Source organism: Mercenaria mercenaria, chromosome 18 (assembly GCF_021730395.1).
Source record: "Mercenaria mercenaria strain notata chromosome 18, MADL_Memer_1, whole genome shotgun sequence".
NCBI classification, from domain to species: domain Eukaryota; kingdom Metazoa; phylum Mollusca; class Bivalvia; order Venerida; family Veneridae; genus Mercenaria; species Mercenaria mercenaria.
Window position 1 is genome coordinate 60421622 of NC_069378.1, and position 19023 is coordinate 60440644.

Consider the following 19023-nt stretch of genomic DNA (forward strand, 5'->3'; position numbering starts at 1 on the left):
GATGGATATAATTTTCTTAATCTGTGCAAAAGTGATCATCTTAAGTTTCTGTTCACAAATGCTTATTTGATAAGGTTATGTGCCAAAACCTGTTTTAATATATTACAAAGACGTAGTTTTAGCTTATGTAAATAATGCTCACATTTTCTTAAATTGTTAAATAAGTGGTTTTTATCCACTGAGAAGCAGTTGTTAATTAGTTCACTCTCGATCTGATCGAGGCTAATAAGTCTCTTATAATTCTACTATATTGAATGGCTATGTACTATGTATAAATGTAGTGTATATTATGTTTCTGACGTTGTATGTACATAGATAAGACTATAATAAAGATTTAAACTAAACTATATATAGAAAGAAAGGGCGCCAGGGCGCCTGAAGATTATTGCCGTTTCTTTTTACTTCCCCGTTCGACAACAGAGTTTGACTGATCAGAATATCGTATATACTCATCGGGAAAGTATATTTTTACCGGGTAGAAAGAATTGATCGTTTATATAACTAACGTTTTGTAATATGGTTTGCAGTTTGTATGTTTGAAACTGAGTATTAAAAACTTTGCTTTACAGAATATTTAATAAATACGTTTCAGTTTTCGTTAAGTTCTGCTTTGACTTTGTTACTATAAAATGGAAAAACAGGAAACTCCATAGGTCGCTCAACACGACAAAAATGAAAATGCTGCAGGCTCGGTTTGATTGAGCTTGTTCATGGATGGTTATCAAAATGCATGCTACCGTCCACGCCCTCTAGTCCCGGGCGGGTTGAGCAGAATTCAGTATTTACAAATGGTACAAGTACATCTGCAGACGTGTTCATACGGCGGTGCACAACCTTCAATGATACACACGTGGTTCCCAGTTCAAATAATGGGTTTGCCCTAAACGAGAAAACAATGGACAGAACTAAATTAACTGGAATTTAGAAAGTGGATCTGAGGTTACGAAGCCTGCATATAAGCACACGATTTTGTTGGTCTTTAAAATAGATTTAATCAACAATGTAGATAATGGCAATGAAAATTTATATCAAATTCTAAATGCGAATTTATAAGTTTATGAATTTATTCTTGTTTCTTCCCTCGATTTACATTGATTTTGGGATAAATGTTTGATTAACGTTTGAGCATAGTAAATCAGGAGATACTGCTTGTGAAACACATACTTGTTATAGGCATAGCTGTTTATACTTTCAAAACTTACTAATTAAGGACTTTTACCATAAAATTATTGTACTAGTAATAAACAATAGAAGCTGTAGTATACATGTCTTCATTCAGACTGATATATCTATCTAGATTTCTTTCGGGGCCTGCGTGGTCGAATTTTTAAGGTCGCTGGCTTCGAATCACTTGTCCTCACCGATGTGGGTTCGAGCCTCACTCGGGGCATTCAATTATTCATGTGAGGAAGCCATCCAGCTGACTTTCGGAAGGTCGATGGTTCTACCCAGCTGCCCGCCCGTGATGAAATAATGCATGGAGGTGCACTTGAGGTCTTTCGCTACCATCAAATGTGGAAATTCGCCATATGACCTATAATTGCGTCGATGCGACGTTAAACCCAACAAAAACAAACAGAATCTGGAAATTTTAGTACAAGCGGGTTGAGCAAAGATATGAAGCCATTTTATACTAGAAATTAAGATAAAGAAACAACTTTCTTGCATACCAGACGGGGATTTCCGGTATTTGTACCGGTGCTGGAATCCACCCTGACTCTCGTGCTGTATATGACGTATTACGAACTACATATATGTAGAAGATTTATGTAGTAATTTATATTTTATTTAAAAAACGGAATAAAAATTCAATACCTTAACAGTTCCTATTGGTTCCTGAAAGTATGTCTCTCGATTCAAATCACGTTATTTTATCGAAAATTCATAACGTTACGCTGCAACTGATAACACAAAACCGGAACTAAACATTGTTATTTGTTTTGAAACGTCATGACGTCTTTCCTGTTTACAGACGTTGGTTTCTCGCGCTTTGTTTAAATACACTGCTATAAGAAATAATTCTAAAAAGAAAGCCGTTCGATTGATTTTATTTATATTATTATTTCTTGAAATCGGTATGCAAGAAAACGATTCTGTCACTGGTTATAGGTGCAGATGGAAATATCCGGCTCTCGGGTAACTGTTTATGCGGTAACTCGGCAGGAAGCCTCGTTACCGCCTAAACAGTTACCCTCGAGGCCGGATATTCCCATTTGCACCTACAACCAGTGAAAGAGTCTTATAGCAGTCAACGACCACTACAATTATTACTGAGCAATGGAAAAAGAAAACAACATCGTTCTATGCGGAGACATTGTCCCTTCTCTTGAACGCTCCTCTCTTTTTTTGCTTTAATCGATTTTTGAGCTTTTAAGTTTTAATTTTACTCAACCGAGCAACTGTGTATGCCACGCTACGCAACTGCTTTGCCGATACCTTGATTGTACTACTTGGGTAAACTAACACTACTTGGTCCTGGGTATGCCATTTATTCATGTCCATTTTTGCAATTATCTTTTCCCATAAATAATACGAAAATTTACGAAAATTTACGTTGTAACCATGAAATAGTGCTGTTTTTAACTGGTATTTATCTTTGCTAAAACTTTTGTCTTAATTAAAATCGCCAACATGATGGTCTCTGTGAAGTTAGCAGAATAGCAGACTAGCAGAATAACTCCAGCAGAATAGAAGAATAACAAAATAGCAGAATAACTCCAGCAGAACAGCAGAATAGCAGAATAACTCCAGCAGAATAGCAGAATAACAGAATAGCAGAATAACTCCAGCAGAACAGCAGAATAGCAGAATAACTCCAGCAGAACAGAAGAATAGCAGAATAACTCCAGCAGAATAGCAGAATAACTCCAGCAGAACAGCAGAATAGCAGAATAACTCCAGCAGAATAGCAGAAAAGCAGAATTACTCCAGCAGAATAACTCCAACAGAATAGCAGAATAGCAGAATAACTCCAGCAGAATAGCAGAATAATTCCAGCAGAACTGCAGAATAGTAGAATAACTCCAGCAGAATAGCATAATAACTCCAGCAGAACTGCAGAATAGCAGAATAACTCCAGGAGAATAGCAGAATAACTCTAGCAGAATAGCAGAATAGCAGAACAACTCCAGCAGAATAGCAGAATAGCAGAAGAACATTAAAAAGACAAAAATGCTAAATGATTTTTTTTTTCATTTTACCTCGCATCTGTATGACAATTACAATTAGCCTAAGACTATTTTTGCGGTAAACATGTAACCCTAATTTGTTAAAACCCCATTTTTGTCAGTTAAAAACAACTTAAAGACCGACTTTAAACACTAAACGTCTCGCATATTACCTCGCCCAATTATCTGTGTGAAGATAGCAGAACAGCAGAATAACTCCAGCAGAATAGCAGAATATCTCCAGCAGAATAGCAGAATAACTCCAGCAGAATAGCAGAATAGTAGAATAACTCCAGCAGAATACCAGAATAACTCCAGCAGAATGGCAGAATAGCAGAATAATTCCAGCAGAATGGCAGAATGGCAGAATAGCAGAATAACTCCAGCAGAATGGCAGAATAGCAGTATAGCAGAATAACTCTAGCAGAATGGTAGAATAACTCCAGCAGAGTAGCAGAATAACTCAAGCAGAATGGCAGAATAGCAGAGTAACTCTACCAGAATGGCAGAATAACTCCAGCAAAATAGCAGAATAGCATAATAACTCCAGCAGAATGGCAGAATAGCAGAATAGCAGAATAACTCCAGCAGAATGGCAGAATAGCGGAATAACTCCAGCAGAATGGCAGAATAGTAGAATGACTCCAGCAGAATAGCAGAATAAATCCAGCGGAATGGCAGAATAGCACAATAGCAGAATAACTCCAGCAGAATGGCAGGATGAGTAGAAACAAACTGAAAATGAACACTTAAAAAACTGAATTTATCATGTCTTGTAGCTGACCTCAATTGCACAAATATTTCGCAAATGCGATTAACATTGCGGGTGATGATATCAAATGTGCAAGCATAATTAGATATCTCGGTGCATTTCTTGACGAAACACTGGACTTTAAAGATCATATAAATCGCAAATGTCGTACAGTCATGCTGAATTACCTATGAAGTAAGAACATCCGTTAATATTTAACAAAATCAGCCACTGAAATTTTAGTTTTGTCTCTAGTTATTTCACATCTGGATTACTGCAATGTCATACTGTATGGTGTAGCTAACGGTGAGGTGCCTATGATGCAACGTATTCAAAACATGTGCTCAAAAGTTGTCCATAACCGAAAATTTGACTGTTCTAAATAGACATTGTATGACCTACATTGGCTGCCGGTGAAAGCAAGGATTGAGTTCAATGTATTTAACAGAATTGCTTAGACAGTATATTCTTAGTACATAAGGTTTGAGATAGTCCGGAAATTCTGAGGTCGTTATGTTGTTCCACACAACAAGTGCAAAACATTCAATAATAGAAGTTTCTGTACTAATGGTTCAAAACTGTGGAATGCACTGCCGTTAGAACTACGCAAAAGAAAAACATTTGTCACATTAAAAACTCTTAAGGCACTGTATTTCAGAGACTTGGTGCCATTGTTCTAAATGTTTTGCTAACTATTTTAGCAACATATAATAGTTTTTGAATTTTTGTAAAAGGTTTTACATTTTAACATTTATATTTTTAATGTTTGTTTAATTAAACGTAATTGTTGGTGCAGACACTATTGGTAAGGTTGTGTGTAGTATTTTTTTTTTTTTTTTTTTAATAATCTGTAATAACACCATAAACCAGGGGGGTGTTAACATCGATATGCAGCCCGTCTGTGCATACCAAGTAAGGCTGTTTAAGCACTGGCATTCGCAATAGAGGTAAAATAACTTTAGGGGGAAGGTTGCGGTCATTACTTTTTGTTTAAATAAGGCTGTTATGATTGTTAATATCATTATTGTCGTTATTATTGTTATTACGTACACTGTCATTGAATATGTCTTTGTACAGAAATAGGCGATTACTCAAATTATTTAGTTCAAGATTCAGTTTCAAAGTGTTTCTGCTATTCTGCCATTCTGCTAGAATTATTCTGCTATTCTGCTATTTTGCTTGATTTTTTCTGCTATTCTTCTTTTCTACCATTCTGCTGGAGTCATTCTGCTATACTGTTATTCTGCGATTCAGCTGGAGTTATTATGCTATTCTGCCATCCTGCTGGAGTTATTCTGCTATTCTGCTATGCTGTCATTCAGCTGGAGTTATTCTGCTGTTCTGCCATTCTGCTGGAGTTGTTCTGCTATTCTACTATTCTGCTGGAGTTATTCTGCTATTCTGCTATTCTGCCATTCTGCTGGAGTTATGTTGCTATATTGCCATTCTTTTGGAGTTATTCTGCCGTTCTGCTGGATTTTTTCTGCTATTCTGCCATTCTGCTGGAGTTACTCTGCTATTCTGCTATTATGCAATTCTGCTGGAGCTATTCTGCTATTCTGCTGGATTTATTCTGCTATTCTGCCATTCTGCTGGAGTTATTCTGCTATTCTGTTTGAGTTATTCTGCTATTCTGCTGGAGTTATTTTGCTATTCTGCCATTCTGCTGGAGTTATTCTGCTTTTCAGAAATAGGCGATTACTCAAATTATTTAGTTCAAGATTCAGTTTCAAAGTGTTTCTGCTATTCTGCCATTCTGCTAGAATTATTCTGCTATTCTGCTATTTTGCTTGATTTTTTCTGCTATTCTTCTTTTCTACCATTCTGCTGGAGTCATTCTGCTATACTGTTATTCTGCGATTCAGCTGGAGTTATTATGCTATTCTGCCATCCTGCTGGAGTTATTCTGCTATTCTGCTATGCTGTCATTCAGCTGGAGTTATTCTGCTGTTCTGCCATTCTGCTGGAGTTGTTCTGCTATTCTACTATTCTGCTGGAGTTATTCTGCTATTCTGCTATTCTGCCATTCTGCTGGAGTTATGTTGCTATATTGCCATTCTTTTGGAGTTATTCTGCCGTTCTGCTGGATTTTTTCTGCTATTCTGCCATTCTGCTGGAGTTACTCTGCTATTCTGCTATTATGCAATTCTGCTGGAGCTATTCTGCTATTCTGCTGGATTTATTCTGCTATTCTGCCATTCTGCTGGAGTTATTCTGCTATTCTGTTTGAGTTATTCTGCTATTCTGCTGGAGTTATTTTGCTATTCTGCCATTCTGCTGGAGTTATTCTGCTTTTCTGCCATTCTACTGGAAGTATTCTGCTATTCTGCCATTCTGCTGGAGTTATTCTGCCATTCTGCCATTCTGCTGGAGTTATTCTGCTATTCTGCTGGAGTTATTCTGCTATTCTGCCATACTGCTGGAGTTATTCTGCCATTCTGCTGGTGTTATTCTGCTATTCTACAATTCTGCTATTCTGCTGGAGTTATTCTGCTATTCTGCTATTCTGCTGGAGCTATTCTGCTATTCTGCTATTCTGCTAACTTCACACAGATCTTACCTAATGCATTTTGTTATAGTAAAGACCGTTGTTATAGGCAAATAAATGTTGGCTCTGTGAAGTTAGCAGAATAGCAGACAAGCAGAATAACTCCAGCAGAATAGCAGAATAACAGAATAGCAGAATAACTCCAGTAGAACAGCAGAATAGCAGAATAACTCCAGTAGAACAATAGCAGAATAGCTCCAACAGAATAGCAGAATAACTCCAGCAGAATGGCAGAATAGCAGAATAATTCCAGCAGAATGGCAGAATAGCAGAATAATTCCATCAGAATGGCAGAATAGCAGAATAACTCCAGCAGAATGGCAGAATAGCAGAATAGCGGAAAAACTCTAGTAGAATAGCAGAATTACCCCAGCAGAATGGCAGAATAGCAGAATGGCAGGATGGCAGGATAGCAGAATAGCAGAATAACTCCAGCAGAATGGCAGAATAGCAGAATAGCAGAATAATTCCAGCAGAATGGCAGAATAGCAGAATAACTCCAGCAGAATGGCAGACTAGCAGAATAGCAGAAAAACTCTAGCAGAATAGTAGAATAACTCCAGCAGAATAGCAGAATGGCAGAATAACTCCAGCGGAATGGCAGGATAGCGGAATAGCAGAATAACTCCAGCAGGATGGCAGAATAGCAGAATAACTCCAGCAGTATAGCAGAATAGCAGAATAACTTCAGCAGAATGACAGAATAGCAAAATAGCAGAATGACTTCAGCAGAATGGCAGAATAGCAGAATAACTCTAGCAGAATGGTAGAATAGCAGAATAACTCAAGCAGAATGGCAGAATAGCAGAATAACTTCAGCTGATTGGCAGAATAGCAGAATGGCAGAATAACTCCAGCAGAATGGCGGAATATCAGAATAGCAGAAAAACTCAGCAGAATGGCAGAAAAACAGAAAAGCAGAATAATTCCAGCAGAATAGCAGAATAACTCCACGAGAATGGCAGAATGGCAGAATAGCAGAATAACTCCAGCAGAATGGCAGAATAGCAGAATAACTCCAGCAGAATAGCAGAATAGCAGAATAACTCCAGCAGAGTAGCAGAATAGCAGAATAACTTCAGCAGAATGGCAGAATAGCAGAATATCTCCAGCAGAATGGCAGAATATCAGAATAACTCTAGCAGAATGGCAGAATAACAGAATAACTCTAGCAGAATGGCAGAATAGCAGAATAACTTCAGCTGAATGGCAGAATAGCAGAATAACTCCAGCAGAATGGCAGGATGAATAGAAACAAACTGAAAATGAACACTTCAAAAACTGAATTTATCTTGTCTTGTAGCTGACCTGAACCTGTATGGTGTAGCTAACGGTGAGGTGCCTATGATGCAGCGTATACAAAACATGTGCGCAAAATTTGTCCATAAACGAAAATTTGACAGTTCTAAACAAGCATTGTATGACCTACATTGGTTGCCGGTGAAAGCAAGGATTGAGTTCAATATATTTAAGGTATAGGTCCATGTTTCGGAGAAAAAAGTTCGAACGTCATCAAATCATAGAAAGAAAGCATTGTTTTACCTGAAAATTTAACGGCATATAAAACATTTATATTATTCTACAAAACCATTGTCAGTTTACTGATATATATATTGCAATCCGGAAAGGGACTGCATGAAGGGGCCACACTTCTGGACAGTTCAGCAAGTTTAAAAACTCACCATTTTTTAAAAGCTGTTACACGTCTTCGTTTTGATGCATTTGCAACATCGTGCGAGTGTTTAAACTTTACATAACTAAGTAAAACATCGTTTTTGACGATTGTTTACATTTATTTGTTTACAAATGACATTCTTATTTAAAGGGGGACAACTCATTCAGAATATTTTAAGTATCCAACTCTGTGGGACAGAACAGTAAAACATGTATTGGACAGATAAGTTGTGTGTCAAGATGCTGTTCATTCGTTCAAAAAATCTGTTGTTTTGTGATATACTGCTAAACCTTAACAGAATTGCTTAGACAGTATATTCATAGTACATAAGGTTTGAGATAGTCCGGAAATTCTGAATGTCGTTATGTTGTTCCACACAACAAGTGCAAAACATTCAATAAGTAATAGTTATTGTTCGAGGAATAGGTCTGCATTGTGTTTATAGACCTGTGAGGGATTTGTGAACCGAGCGAGCGTAGCGAGCGAGGTTTTCAAATCTCCTCACAGGTCTATAAACACAATGCAGACCTATTCCGAGAATGATAACTGACTTACCTACATGCTTTTTTGTTTTACATAGTCCAGATTGGTCTCGGATTTGAAGAACGTTTGTAACGTGTATGTATGATAAAAACAAATAGTTAGAAGAAAGAACAAGACAATATATGTCACAATTTATATGATACTATTAATATAACAAAATGCCCAACTTGCTACGAACCTGTAAATATACTTGTCAGCAATTAGGACATGACATTTTGCATTGCATGAAAAATCCGTGCATATTTGGGAAATAGTCTCTCTCTGAGATCAACAATGTGTGTCTAGTCAATAGTCAATTAGTCAGAATTTGACGCGAATGGTATTTTACGGGTTTTTTATAATGTTTTTTTTTTTTATGTTTGTTTGTTTTTTTTTCTTGTTTTTTTTTGTACCCACCCCCCCTCACACGACAACAAAGTTGTAAGGTGGGGTATACTGGTTTCAGGTTGTCTGTCTGTCTGTCTGTCTGTCCGTCTGTCCGTAGACACAATTTTGTGCGCACCATCTCTCCTCATCCCCTTGACACAATTTAATAAAACTTCACAAAAGTGATCAGTAACAACAGTAGTTGTGCATGGGCATGTTAGGTTTCTTTCCGAAAAATAATTGCAGAGTTATGGTACTTTGTTTTTTTGTTACTATACATATACATAGACACAATGTTATGCACACCATCTCTCCTGATCCCCTTGACACATTTAATGAAACTTCACACAAGTGATCAGTAACAATAGTAGTTGTGCATAGGGCATGTTTGGTTCTTTCAGACATTTTTTTTGCAGAGTTACGGGACTTTGATTTTTTTACTATACTATATACATAGACACAATCTTGTGCGCACCATCTCTCCTCATCCCCTTGACATAGTTTAATGAAACTTCACACAAGTGATAAGTAACAATAGTAGTTGTGCATGGGGCATGTTAGTTTCTTTCAGAAAAAAAAATTGCAGAGTTACGGGACTTTGTTTTTTGTTACTATACTATATACATAGACAAAATCTTGTGCGCACCATCTCTCCTGATCCCCTTGACACAATTTAATGAAACTTCACACAAGTGATCAGTAACAACAGTAGTTGTGCATGGGGCATGTTTGGTTCTTTCAGAATTTTTTTTGCAGAGTTAAGGGACTTTGTTTCTTTGTTACTATACTATGTACATAGACACAATTTTGTGCGCACCATCTCCCTTGACACAATTTAATGAAACTTCACACAAGTGATCAGTAACAACATTAGTTGTGCATCGGGCATGTCACGTTCTTTCAACAACAAAAATTGCAGATTTTGGGACTGTGTTTCTTGTTAACATACTATGTACATACAGTCTGCATATGCAATCTTGTGCGCGCCCAATCTTTCAAACCCTTGCACACAACTTAATGAAACTTCACACAAGTGATCAGTGCCAACCCTAGTTGTGCATGGTGCATGTTACGTTCTTTTAGATAAATATTCTGCATAGTTATAGCACTTTGTTTTTTGTTACTATACTGTATACATACAGTCTATATACATAAAGTCCACATAATTATGCAATCTTGTGTGCGTCAAATTGCAATGTACTGTGTCAGTGCATGCGGGGGTACATTCATCACCTTTAGTGATAGTTCTAGTTTTTTCAAAAAAATGTTTATTTAGTTCTTAATTTGATTTTAATTTGCCGTATAAAAAAGTATTGATATAGATTTATCATTACATTATTACAAGAAATGCGTATCGTAATATACCCTGATTTGGCACAATGAAATGTGCTAAAGCCTGCGCGCACAACATGGAGAAGATATCTTCAGTTTTCTTGACAATGAGTACAACTAATTAAGAAGTTTATAGTTAGAGGCCTCTGTTTTGACTGACATGGAAACGATTTGAATAAACATTATAAAGGTTAATGTCGTTTTGGTTCTCCACACCTGATTCACATGAAGAAGTTGTCATACACTTGAATGTCAAGTATAGAATCAATGAAACCTTGTACAGTGCAAAAAAAATCTAATAATATTTAAAGGCATAAAAATGTCAAGTGTTAGTTCGATATGAATTAACGACATTCAGCAAAATTGGAACTTTTTTTTTTTTCAGAAAACAAGTGTATTTTAACCAGTTTCCCACCAATTACCACTACCTAAAACTGCCTTTGAATATGTTTAAATTATCAGTCTTATTTCAGACACGCTCGGAATATATCACGATAATTTAAGTAGGTTATTTTCAAAAATACAACTTCGTTACTTATGATCCATGTTAATTGTACAGAATATCGTCACAATTTGCATTAGCAGACTATTAATTAACTTGGAGGAAATTTGTGTAGTTTGTATTTTTTGCAATCAATATTTTTCTTTGTAAAATAAACTGTCCTATTTCAAGAAGCATTCTTCAGACGGAAGAGTATGCCCGTATTATTTTTCAGACAAATATGAAGACCTGCTTAAAATTGAATGATAAAACTTTACAGTAAAGTCATATTTAAATCAATTTTCAAGATATGTAAGACTAGTCGGATTTTTTTCACTTATAACATACTTTTTTGGCAACAATTGAAACTATATTTACGGAGTCAATCACGCGTTCACCTTAAATGTCATGCACGGACTTCTCATGATTTTACTGCATTGTTTCGGTCGCTTATGCATAACTTTAAATTTAATCTCTGACAAATGCGTAAGTGTGTCGACAATTTTACTCAGTGGTTAGAGCATTGGACTAGCATCGGAGCGACTCGGGTTCGATTCCCGCTACTGGCATTTGAGATTTTTGTGTAGACATTAGAAATAGGACAGGTCTGGAAATTCTTATAGACCTCATAAGCGGTCTATAAGGTGTTTATAGACCTCCTCGGAACAAAGAAGCCGGTAGGTAATAGAAGTTTCTGTACTATTGATTCAAAACTGTGGAATGAACTGCCGTTAGAACTACGCAAAAGAAAAACACTTGTCACATTAAAAAATCTTAAGACACTGTATTTCAGAGACTTGGTGTCCTTATTCTAAATGTTTTGCTAACTATTTTAGCAGCATATAATAGTTTTTGAATTTTTGTAAAAGGTTTTACATTTTTACATTTATATTTTTAATGTTTGTTTAATTAAACTACGCAAAAGAAAAACATTTGTCACATTAAAAACTCTTAAGGCACTGTATTTCAGAGACTTGGTGCCATTGTTCTAAATGTTTTGCTAACTATTTTAGCAACATATAATAGTTTTTGAATTTTTGTAAAAGGTTTTACATTTTAACATTTATATTTTTAATGTTTGTTTAATTAAACGTAATTGTTGGTGCAGACACTATTGGTAAGGTTGTGTGTAGTTTTTTTTTTCTAATAATCTGTAATAACACCATTAACCAGGGGGTTTGAACACCGATATGCAACCCGTCTGTGCATACCATGTAAGGCTGTTTAAGCACTGGCATTCGCAGTAGAGGTAAAATAACTTCAGAGGGAAGGTTGCGGTCATTACTTTTTGTTTAAATAAGGCTGTTATGATTGTTAATATCATTATTGTCGTTATTATTATTATTACGTACACTGTCATTGAATATGTCTTTGTAAAGAAATAGGCGTTTACTCAAATTATTCAGTTTAGAATACACAGTCAGGTTTTACAGTTTCTTCTTGATAGCCACCGTTTAAAAACGGCAGCCCAAATTTAGACAATAAAAACTGTCCCGAATATGTACGGTATCAACATTTACAGTGCAATTATGTTTAAATGCTGCAATAAACCACAACGTTGCATCATCTGTATAATTGATAAAAATGTCGGGTTTGCGTTGCTTAATGGGTTGACATGTAGGATAAAATAACGGTATATTTAAATCATACATAGATCAGGAGCCTAAGGATAGAGTTCATCAAAAATACCAACGGATAGCCAATTTTCATTCAGATTTTTCTTTACCATAATCCAGCTAAGCAGATCAAAATTTGAATTTAAATATCTTTAAGATATTTTTCAAAATTTTGAATTGTACGAAATTGCTTACGCAGTAGTATTTTGTTCAACAAGGTAACTTATTTCTTCTTAGATCACTCTCGGTCCGAAGTTTTGGTGAATTGAATTTGTTCGACGAGCGTTTTAAAAGCAACTAATTGTAAGTCACCAAAAACACAGTTGAGATATACAACAAATTAGCATAATTCTTGACGAGATTATATGTTTTCTTGTTTGAAAGTGAAGATACATGTGATAGTTTATTTATTTCTGTTTTTGTCGGGTTCACGTCAAAGTGATACAATCATATGGATATATTCTATACTTTGACGGTACAGAAAGACCGATATGCCCTTACAGCATTATTTCAATCACGAGCAGGCAGCTGGGTAGTACCACCGACTTTCCGTAATCCTTCTGCTTTTTTACGTGATATGTTTCTACAACCCTAGCGAGGTTTGAAATCAACAGAGCTGACAGGCAAGAAATTCGAAGTTAGCGAGCTTAAGCGCCTTTGCCACTTGATACTGAGGTTACATGTATGGTAAAAAAATATTAGATTATATTGTACATGTTTGGAAGTAAATAAGCTTGTGATAATATATTTGATTTCTGTTTTGTTGGGTTCACGTTAGCTATAGAGCGATACAATTATAGGTCATATCGAGACATTCTATATATTTGACGTACCGGTTCAGAAAGACCGCTGTTGCTTTTCCGGCATTATTTCAATCACGAGCTGGCAGCTGCCTAAAGCCTTCGACTTTCCGTAAGCCATCTGCTTCTTTACGTGAAAGACTTATACAACCCTATCGGTGTTTCGAATCTACAGGGCTTACAGGTAAGTGATTCGTAGTTAGCGGCCTTAAGAACAGAGAAATATTTGATAAACGAAAAACAGCATGCATTTCCACTACTGTCCATGAACAGGCTCAATCAAACTGAGCCTGCAACATTTTCGTTTTTGTTGTGTTGAGTGACCTGTGGAGTTTCCACTTTTTCTATTTATCCTGACCATTACATGTTCTGCCGTACTGTCCCGTGCGACAGATACTTAAAATATTCTGAAAAAGTTGTCCCCCTTTGGAAATGAATGCCATTTGTAAAGAAATAAAAGTGAACAATTGCTGAAAACTGTGTTCCACCTAGTTATGTGAAATTTCACCACTCGTACCCTATTGCAAATGCATCAAAACGAACATATGTAACAGTTCTTTGATAATGGTGAGTTTTTAAAGTCGTTTGACTGTCCGGAAGTGGGACCCCTTTAGACAGTCTTTTTCAGAAATTCAATGTTTATATCAGTATACTGACACTTGTTTCGTAGAGTAATATGCATGCTTTATATGCTGTTCAATTTTCATGTGAAACAACTCTTTCTTTCTATGTTTTGGTGTTGTTTGATAGTTTTCTCAAAACGTAATGCTAAGCGTTAACCACTTAATACTTAAGTTCCATTGATAGAATTTTTCAGTTTGTTTATGATAAAAGTGATCATTAGTTGAAGCAAACAAGGAAAAACTAACAACAATACAACATATTCTGCAGCAACACAACTCATATATTAAAAATATGTAAGTTTGTATTCAGGAAACGTAAATACCGAGGCTTCCGAAAAAAATCTATGTTGTAATGAATCTACTTGGTACACTTGCTGGTTGTTGTTGCAGTTCTAAAGAAAACTGAAACAGTCGAAACAGATAATACGAACAAATTTCATTATTTGCCGTGTTATCAGGATGTCTTTGTAAAGATTTCTGGATATTAAAAGCCGATACAATCTGTAATGCATCCTTAGTATGACAATATTTTGTCTTTATTTCAGGTATATATACGAGTTTTACTTTTTTCCATAGGCGTTTTTACAAGGATATTGGCATGGGCTCTCTTCTGACTATCAAAGGAAATGAAAAATGAACGGAATCACACCAAAAAATGTACAGACCCAAATAGAAACACAGCAGATCTACACAAAAAAGGTACAGACCGATAAAGGAAACAAACGGATCTACGACGAAAATACACAAATAAAATAAATAACGAACGTATTGACACAACATTAGAAACACTATTGATGGAGAAATTGGATAAAGTTTCTATGCTTGTTAATAAAGTGCTTAAACTTAAACTCTATGAATCCCAGAGTTTCAAATATCTTAAACATATATAACATCTCAAATTCGCAGATTATTAATACATCTTTGTGCGTTAATACACCATCTGTCTTTACTATGTGCACTTGGGAGCTAGACAAAGATGCCTGGGTGTCTAAAGATATACACACAACTGGTCAATGGGAACCAGTAGTTACACGAGTGATTTATGACGTTCTTAATCAAGGTAGAAAGATGACATTTATTGATATAGGAGCTAATATGGGGTATTTCAGTTTACTTGCAGCATCCATAGGACACGATGTGGTGTCAGTGGAGCCATGGGATCAGCATATTCAGAAACTTGTTCATTCCATTCATATAAACAAATTTGAAAACAAAATAACAGTTGTAAATAATGCAATATCGAATAGTCGAAGTGAATTACATTTCTATGTTCCGCGATCAAACAACCAAGGTGCGGCAAGACTTGTTCTTGAAAACCAAAATGTTGAAAATAATCAACGCTTTTCTGCGAACAGTATTACTTTGAATGATTTAGCGAACCTCATCCTAACGAAAGATATCGTCATGAAAATAGACATAGGTAATATATATACCTTATATGTGTATTTGTATTATATATATGTATGTTTATGTGTTGTATATGAAAAATGTATTACATTGGATGTGAAGGAACGGAAACGGAAACGGAAAGGCGGGCAGGCGGCGTCCACAAACTTTGTTCAGAGCATTTCTTCTTCATACATGGACAGATTTTGATGTAACTTGGCACAAATGTAAACCATCATGAGACAGTGTCATGCGCAAGAACCAGGTCCCTAGGCCTAAGGCCAAGGTCACACTTAGAGGTCAAATGTCAAATTCAAGAATGACATCGTCCGGAGCATTTCTTCTTCCTGCATGGAGGGATTGATGCAACTTGGCACAAATGTTCACCACCATGAGACAGAGTGTCATGCGCAAGAATCAGGTCTCTAGGTCTAAGTTCAAGGTCACACTTAAGGGGCCAAAGGTCAGTTACAAGAATGACCTTGTCCGGAGCATTTCTTCTTCATCAATGGAGAGATTTCGATGTAACTAGGTACAAATCTTTAATACCATTGGGCACCCGTGTTTTTAGAATTACTTCCCTTTGTTTTTCTATAAATAGCTTGTATTGTTACTATCTTTTTACTGGCCTTAGAGAAAATCGAGACAACTTTTCTGTGGTACAACATCAGACATGGGGTGAATTACTTGAGATTGTAATGCATTAAATTACAATTACATTGCCAAAACAGTGCATTAAATTACAATTACAATTACATGGATTTCACATTTGTAATGCATTACATTACAATTACTTTGGACATTGTAATGCATTAAATTACAATTACATTTTACTCAATTTTGATGATTTAATCACCATGACACATATTTATGTGCAATACAAAGCAGTATACATTATAGTTTCATACAAGCTATTGCATATATATCAGAAATCAACAGTATACAATTAAAGCATGCATTATTTAATAAACGGTCATGTCATGTCTTTATATAGTCTGTATTCATCAGAGATACTTATACACTGTTATACAAAGTTTGCCATCACATTTCACCATTATACTTCAATATCATAAGAGTTTCAAATTTTTTGTCAGTGAGACGCATTTTGTCTGGCCTAAACACTTTCCCAGCAATGCTAAATAATCTTTCAACAGGTGCACTGGTTGCAGGTATTGACAAATATTTGGTGGCCAATTTTGCAAATGAGGGGTGTGCAGTATTGTTCTTTCGCCAGTAAACTAATGGATCCTCCTTTGAATCCAAATGAGGCTCATCTAAATAGGAGTCTACCTCATGTATAACACCTGATTGGTTTCTTTTGCGTGTTGGTGTAGATTCAGGTAGAAAGCTGAAGAAATAGTCAGACTTTACTCTCTTGGTAGGTGAGGAACTAGCATCTGAGTCTGAAGTCACACAGCAAACGTCAGCAACTTTGTCCTTCAGCTTGCTGATATGATGTCCAACAGATTCAGATCTGCTCCAGTGTAATTTGAATCTTGGATCTAAAATTGCTGCAATTGTATAACACTCATCCGATTCATAATGTGACATCCTTTTTTTCGATTGACGATTGAAGAGTTGTGAAAAATTTGTTACTGTAATCATGCTTGACACTTTTCAGATGTTGCTTTAGACCCAATGTGACAGGTATGGTCATACTTGCACTAGCAGTCCTCTCTGTTTGTAACATAATGGTTGCTTTTTCAAAAGGTTCCAGGATGCTGCTAAGTTCATTTAAGATCTTTCTGTCGTAAGCAGAAAGCTGTACAGCTAGGCCAAGCTCGCAAAGCTTTTCTTCAGGAACAGCCATTACTGAATGGATCATTGTCAACTGACTATTCAATCTGGTTGCATTAGCTGCTTGTAAGCGCTTTTCATCTTCCAGAATTTCTGAGGCGTGAACAGAATTCCTTACACGTGCAACAATCTTTGAGACCTTTGCTATGACCTTTTTGAAGTTGGCTCCACATTCATTTAATCCATCCTTGGTGACAAGCTGTAAGCTGTGTGCATAACATCTCTTATGTTGAGGAAATGTTGATTCAATGTTTTTTACCAGACTTGCCTTGCTTGATACAACCTCTCGTTCGTGGCATGAGTCATGATCAGAATCGTTGTCATCGCAAGATTCATCATCATCATCATCACACTCGTCATCTTTGCTGCTCTTCCTAGGGGAGGAGAATCCAGGAATTGGACATTTGAAGGCCTTTATCATGTTAGAGGCATTATCACTTATTACACAAAATATCTTATCATTTATGTCAAAACTTGAAATAGTGTCTTCGTACTCGTGAAGAATGTTTTCAGCGGTGTGTTTTCCTTTGAATCGTTTACACGCCATCATAGCAGACTTCATTTCCCAGTCCAATATATAATGTGCAGTTATTCCTAGAAATCCTTTCATAGATCTATTGGACCAAAGGTCAATAGTCAAACAAATGTTTTCAGCTCGCTTTTGTTGTGACTTCACGGTATTACTTATAAGCCTAGCTTTTTCATGAATAACCTTTGATGAGAGGTGTCTTCTACTGGGAACCTGAAACTTTGGATCCAGACTTGCAACAAAACACTTGAAGTACTGACTGTCTACAGTAGATAATGGTAGAAGATCACCAGCTATAAAATTCACAAGTGCATTCATTGATTCCTTCTGTTTCGGGTCGCTATGATTGTATTTGGTTCCGACCTGCTTTATAAAGCCTGTTATCTTCGGACTCAATGGACTGTCCTGGAATTTTCGGCCAACAGTGTCCAAATGAATTTCTCTGTGCTTTCTCTGAAAATATTATCATTATGTTTTAATCATTATTGTCAGTTTATGGTGAATGTTAAATTTTGTAGTAAAATGATATGTCTATAACATACAGTCGAACATGGGTTAAAGACCACCTGCTGCTAACAAATACCATTATTACAAAACATGTGCGCAAAAGACCACCAATTTAATCTGCCATCCAACCGTTTTCAATGGTAGTTCACCTGTTAAGAGAGACTGCCTTTCAACAAAGGCCATTGTTGCTGTTTCCGAGGCTGGTCTTTACAGACAGGTACAGCTGTATGACCCAATGTTCATATTAAAATTCAGAAATACGAGGTATTTATCATTCTTAACGATAATGTTAACACGAACATAAATGTACAGTTTTGATGAAAATATACACAGTACTTCAAAATTAATACAAATTTTATTATTGTATAAAATAAATATTCAATAATTACCTTCAAGTGTGTGACGAAGTTTGATGTTATCCGGTAGCTTCCTGATATAACAGAGGAACAGTGGCGGCACTTTGCCTTAAACGTCTCATTTTTGTCAGATACATTTTGTGGAATATCGAACTGATCAAGGCTGTTCATTTTTGCAAAATGAAGTTTTGGCTCTATTTGAACACAATAATAAACAGGTATTTTTCACCTAATGGACATGACCAATTATCACTGAATTGTTATAACAACATACATGTTATATCCCATTTTAGGTGTATATTGACATACCTCTACCTGGTAAGGTGTTTTGTGTGGACTTATTTTATATAGAATTATTATTTATAAAAAAATCCATATGCATATATAAGTGCTAGTGTAAAGAAATTTGCTATGACGGGCATATATTGTGACATTCTGGCATCTTGTTACATATTTATTACCTACCATATATAACTTAATTGCTTAGCTCAGTAGGTAGAGCGTCGGTCTACGGATCGCGGGGTCGTGAGTTCGATCCTCGGGTTG

General features: G+C 36.1%; 1 protein-coding gene across 1 annotated transcript; it reads right to left on the reverse strand.

Annotated features, from left to right (window-relative positions):
• Positions 1 to 16329: 16329 nt before the first annotated feature.
• On the reverse strand, positions 16330 to 18648 carry LOC128550602 (zinc finger BED domain-containing protein 4-like). Its single transcript, XM_053529890.1, has 3 exons — positions 18511 to 18648; positions 16948 to 18067; positions 16330 to 16799 (listed from the first exon to the last, which is right to left on the reverse strand). Exons 1-3 carry the CDS (start codon positions 18646 to 18648, stop codon positions 16330 to 16332), a joined length of 1728 nt encoding a protein of 575 aa, XP_053385865.1.
• Between the last annotated feature and the right edge of the window lie 375 nt (positions 18649 to 19023).

Coding starts and splice junctions, on each gene's coding strand:
- LOC128550602 (XM_053529890.1), bottom strand. CDS start 18,648: ATGAACAGCCTTGATCAGTTCGATATTCCACAAAATGTATCTGACAAA. Junction 18,068..18,510: donor ACTTCGTCACACACTTGAAG/GTAATTATTGAA, acceptor TAATATTTTCAG/AGAAAGCACAGAGAAATTCA. Junction 16,800..16,947: donor AGAGAGGACTGCTAGTGCAA/GTATGACCATAC, acceptor ATACAATTGCAG/CAATTTTAGATCCAAGATTC.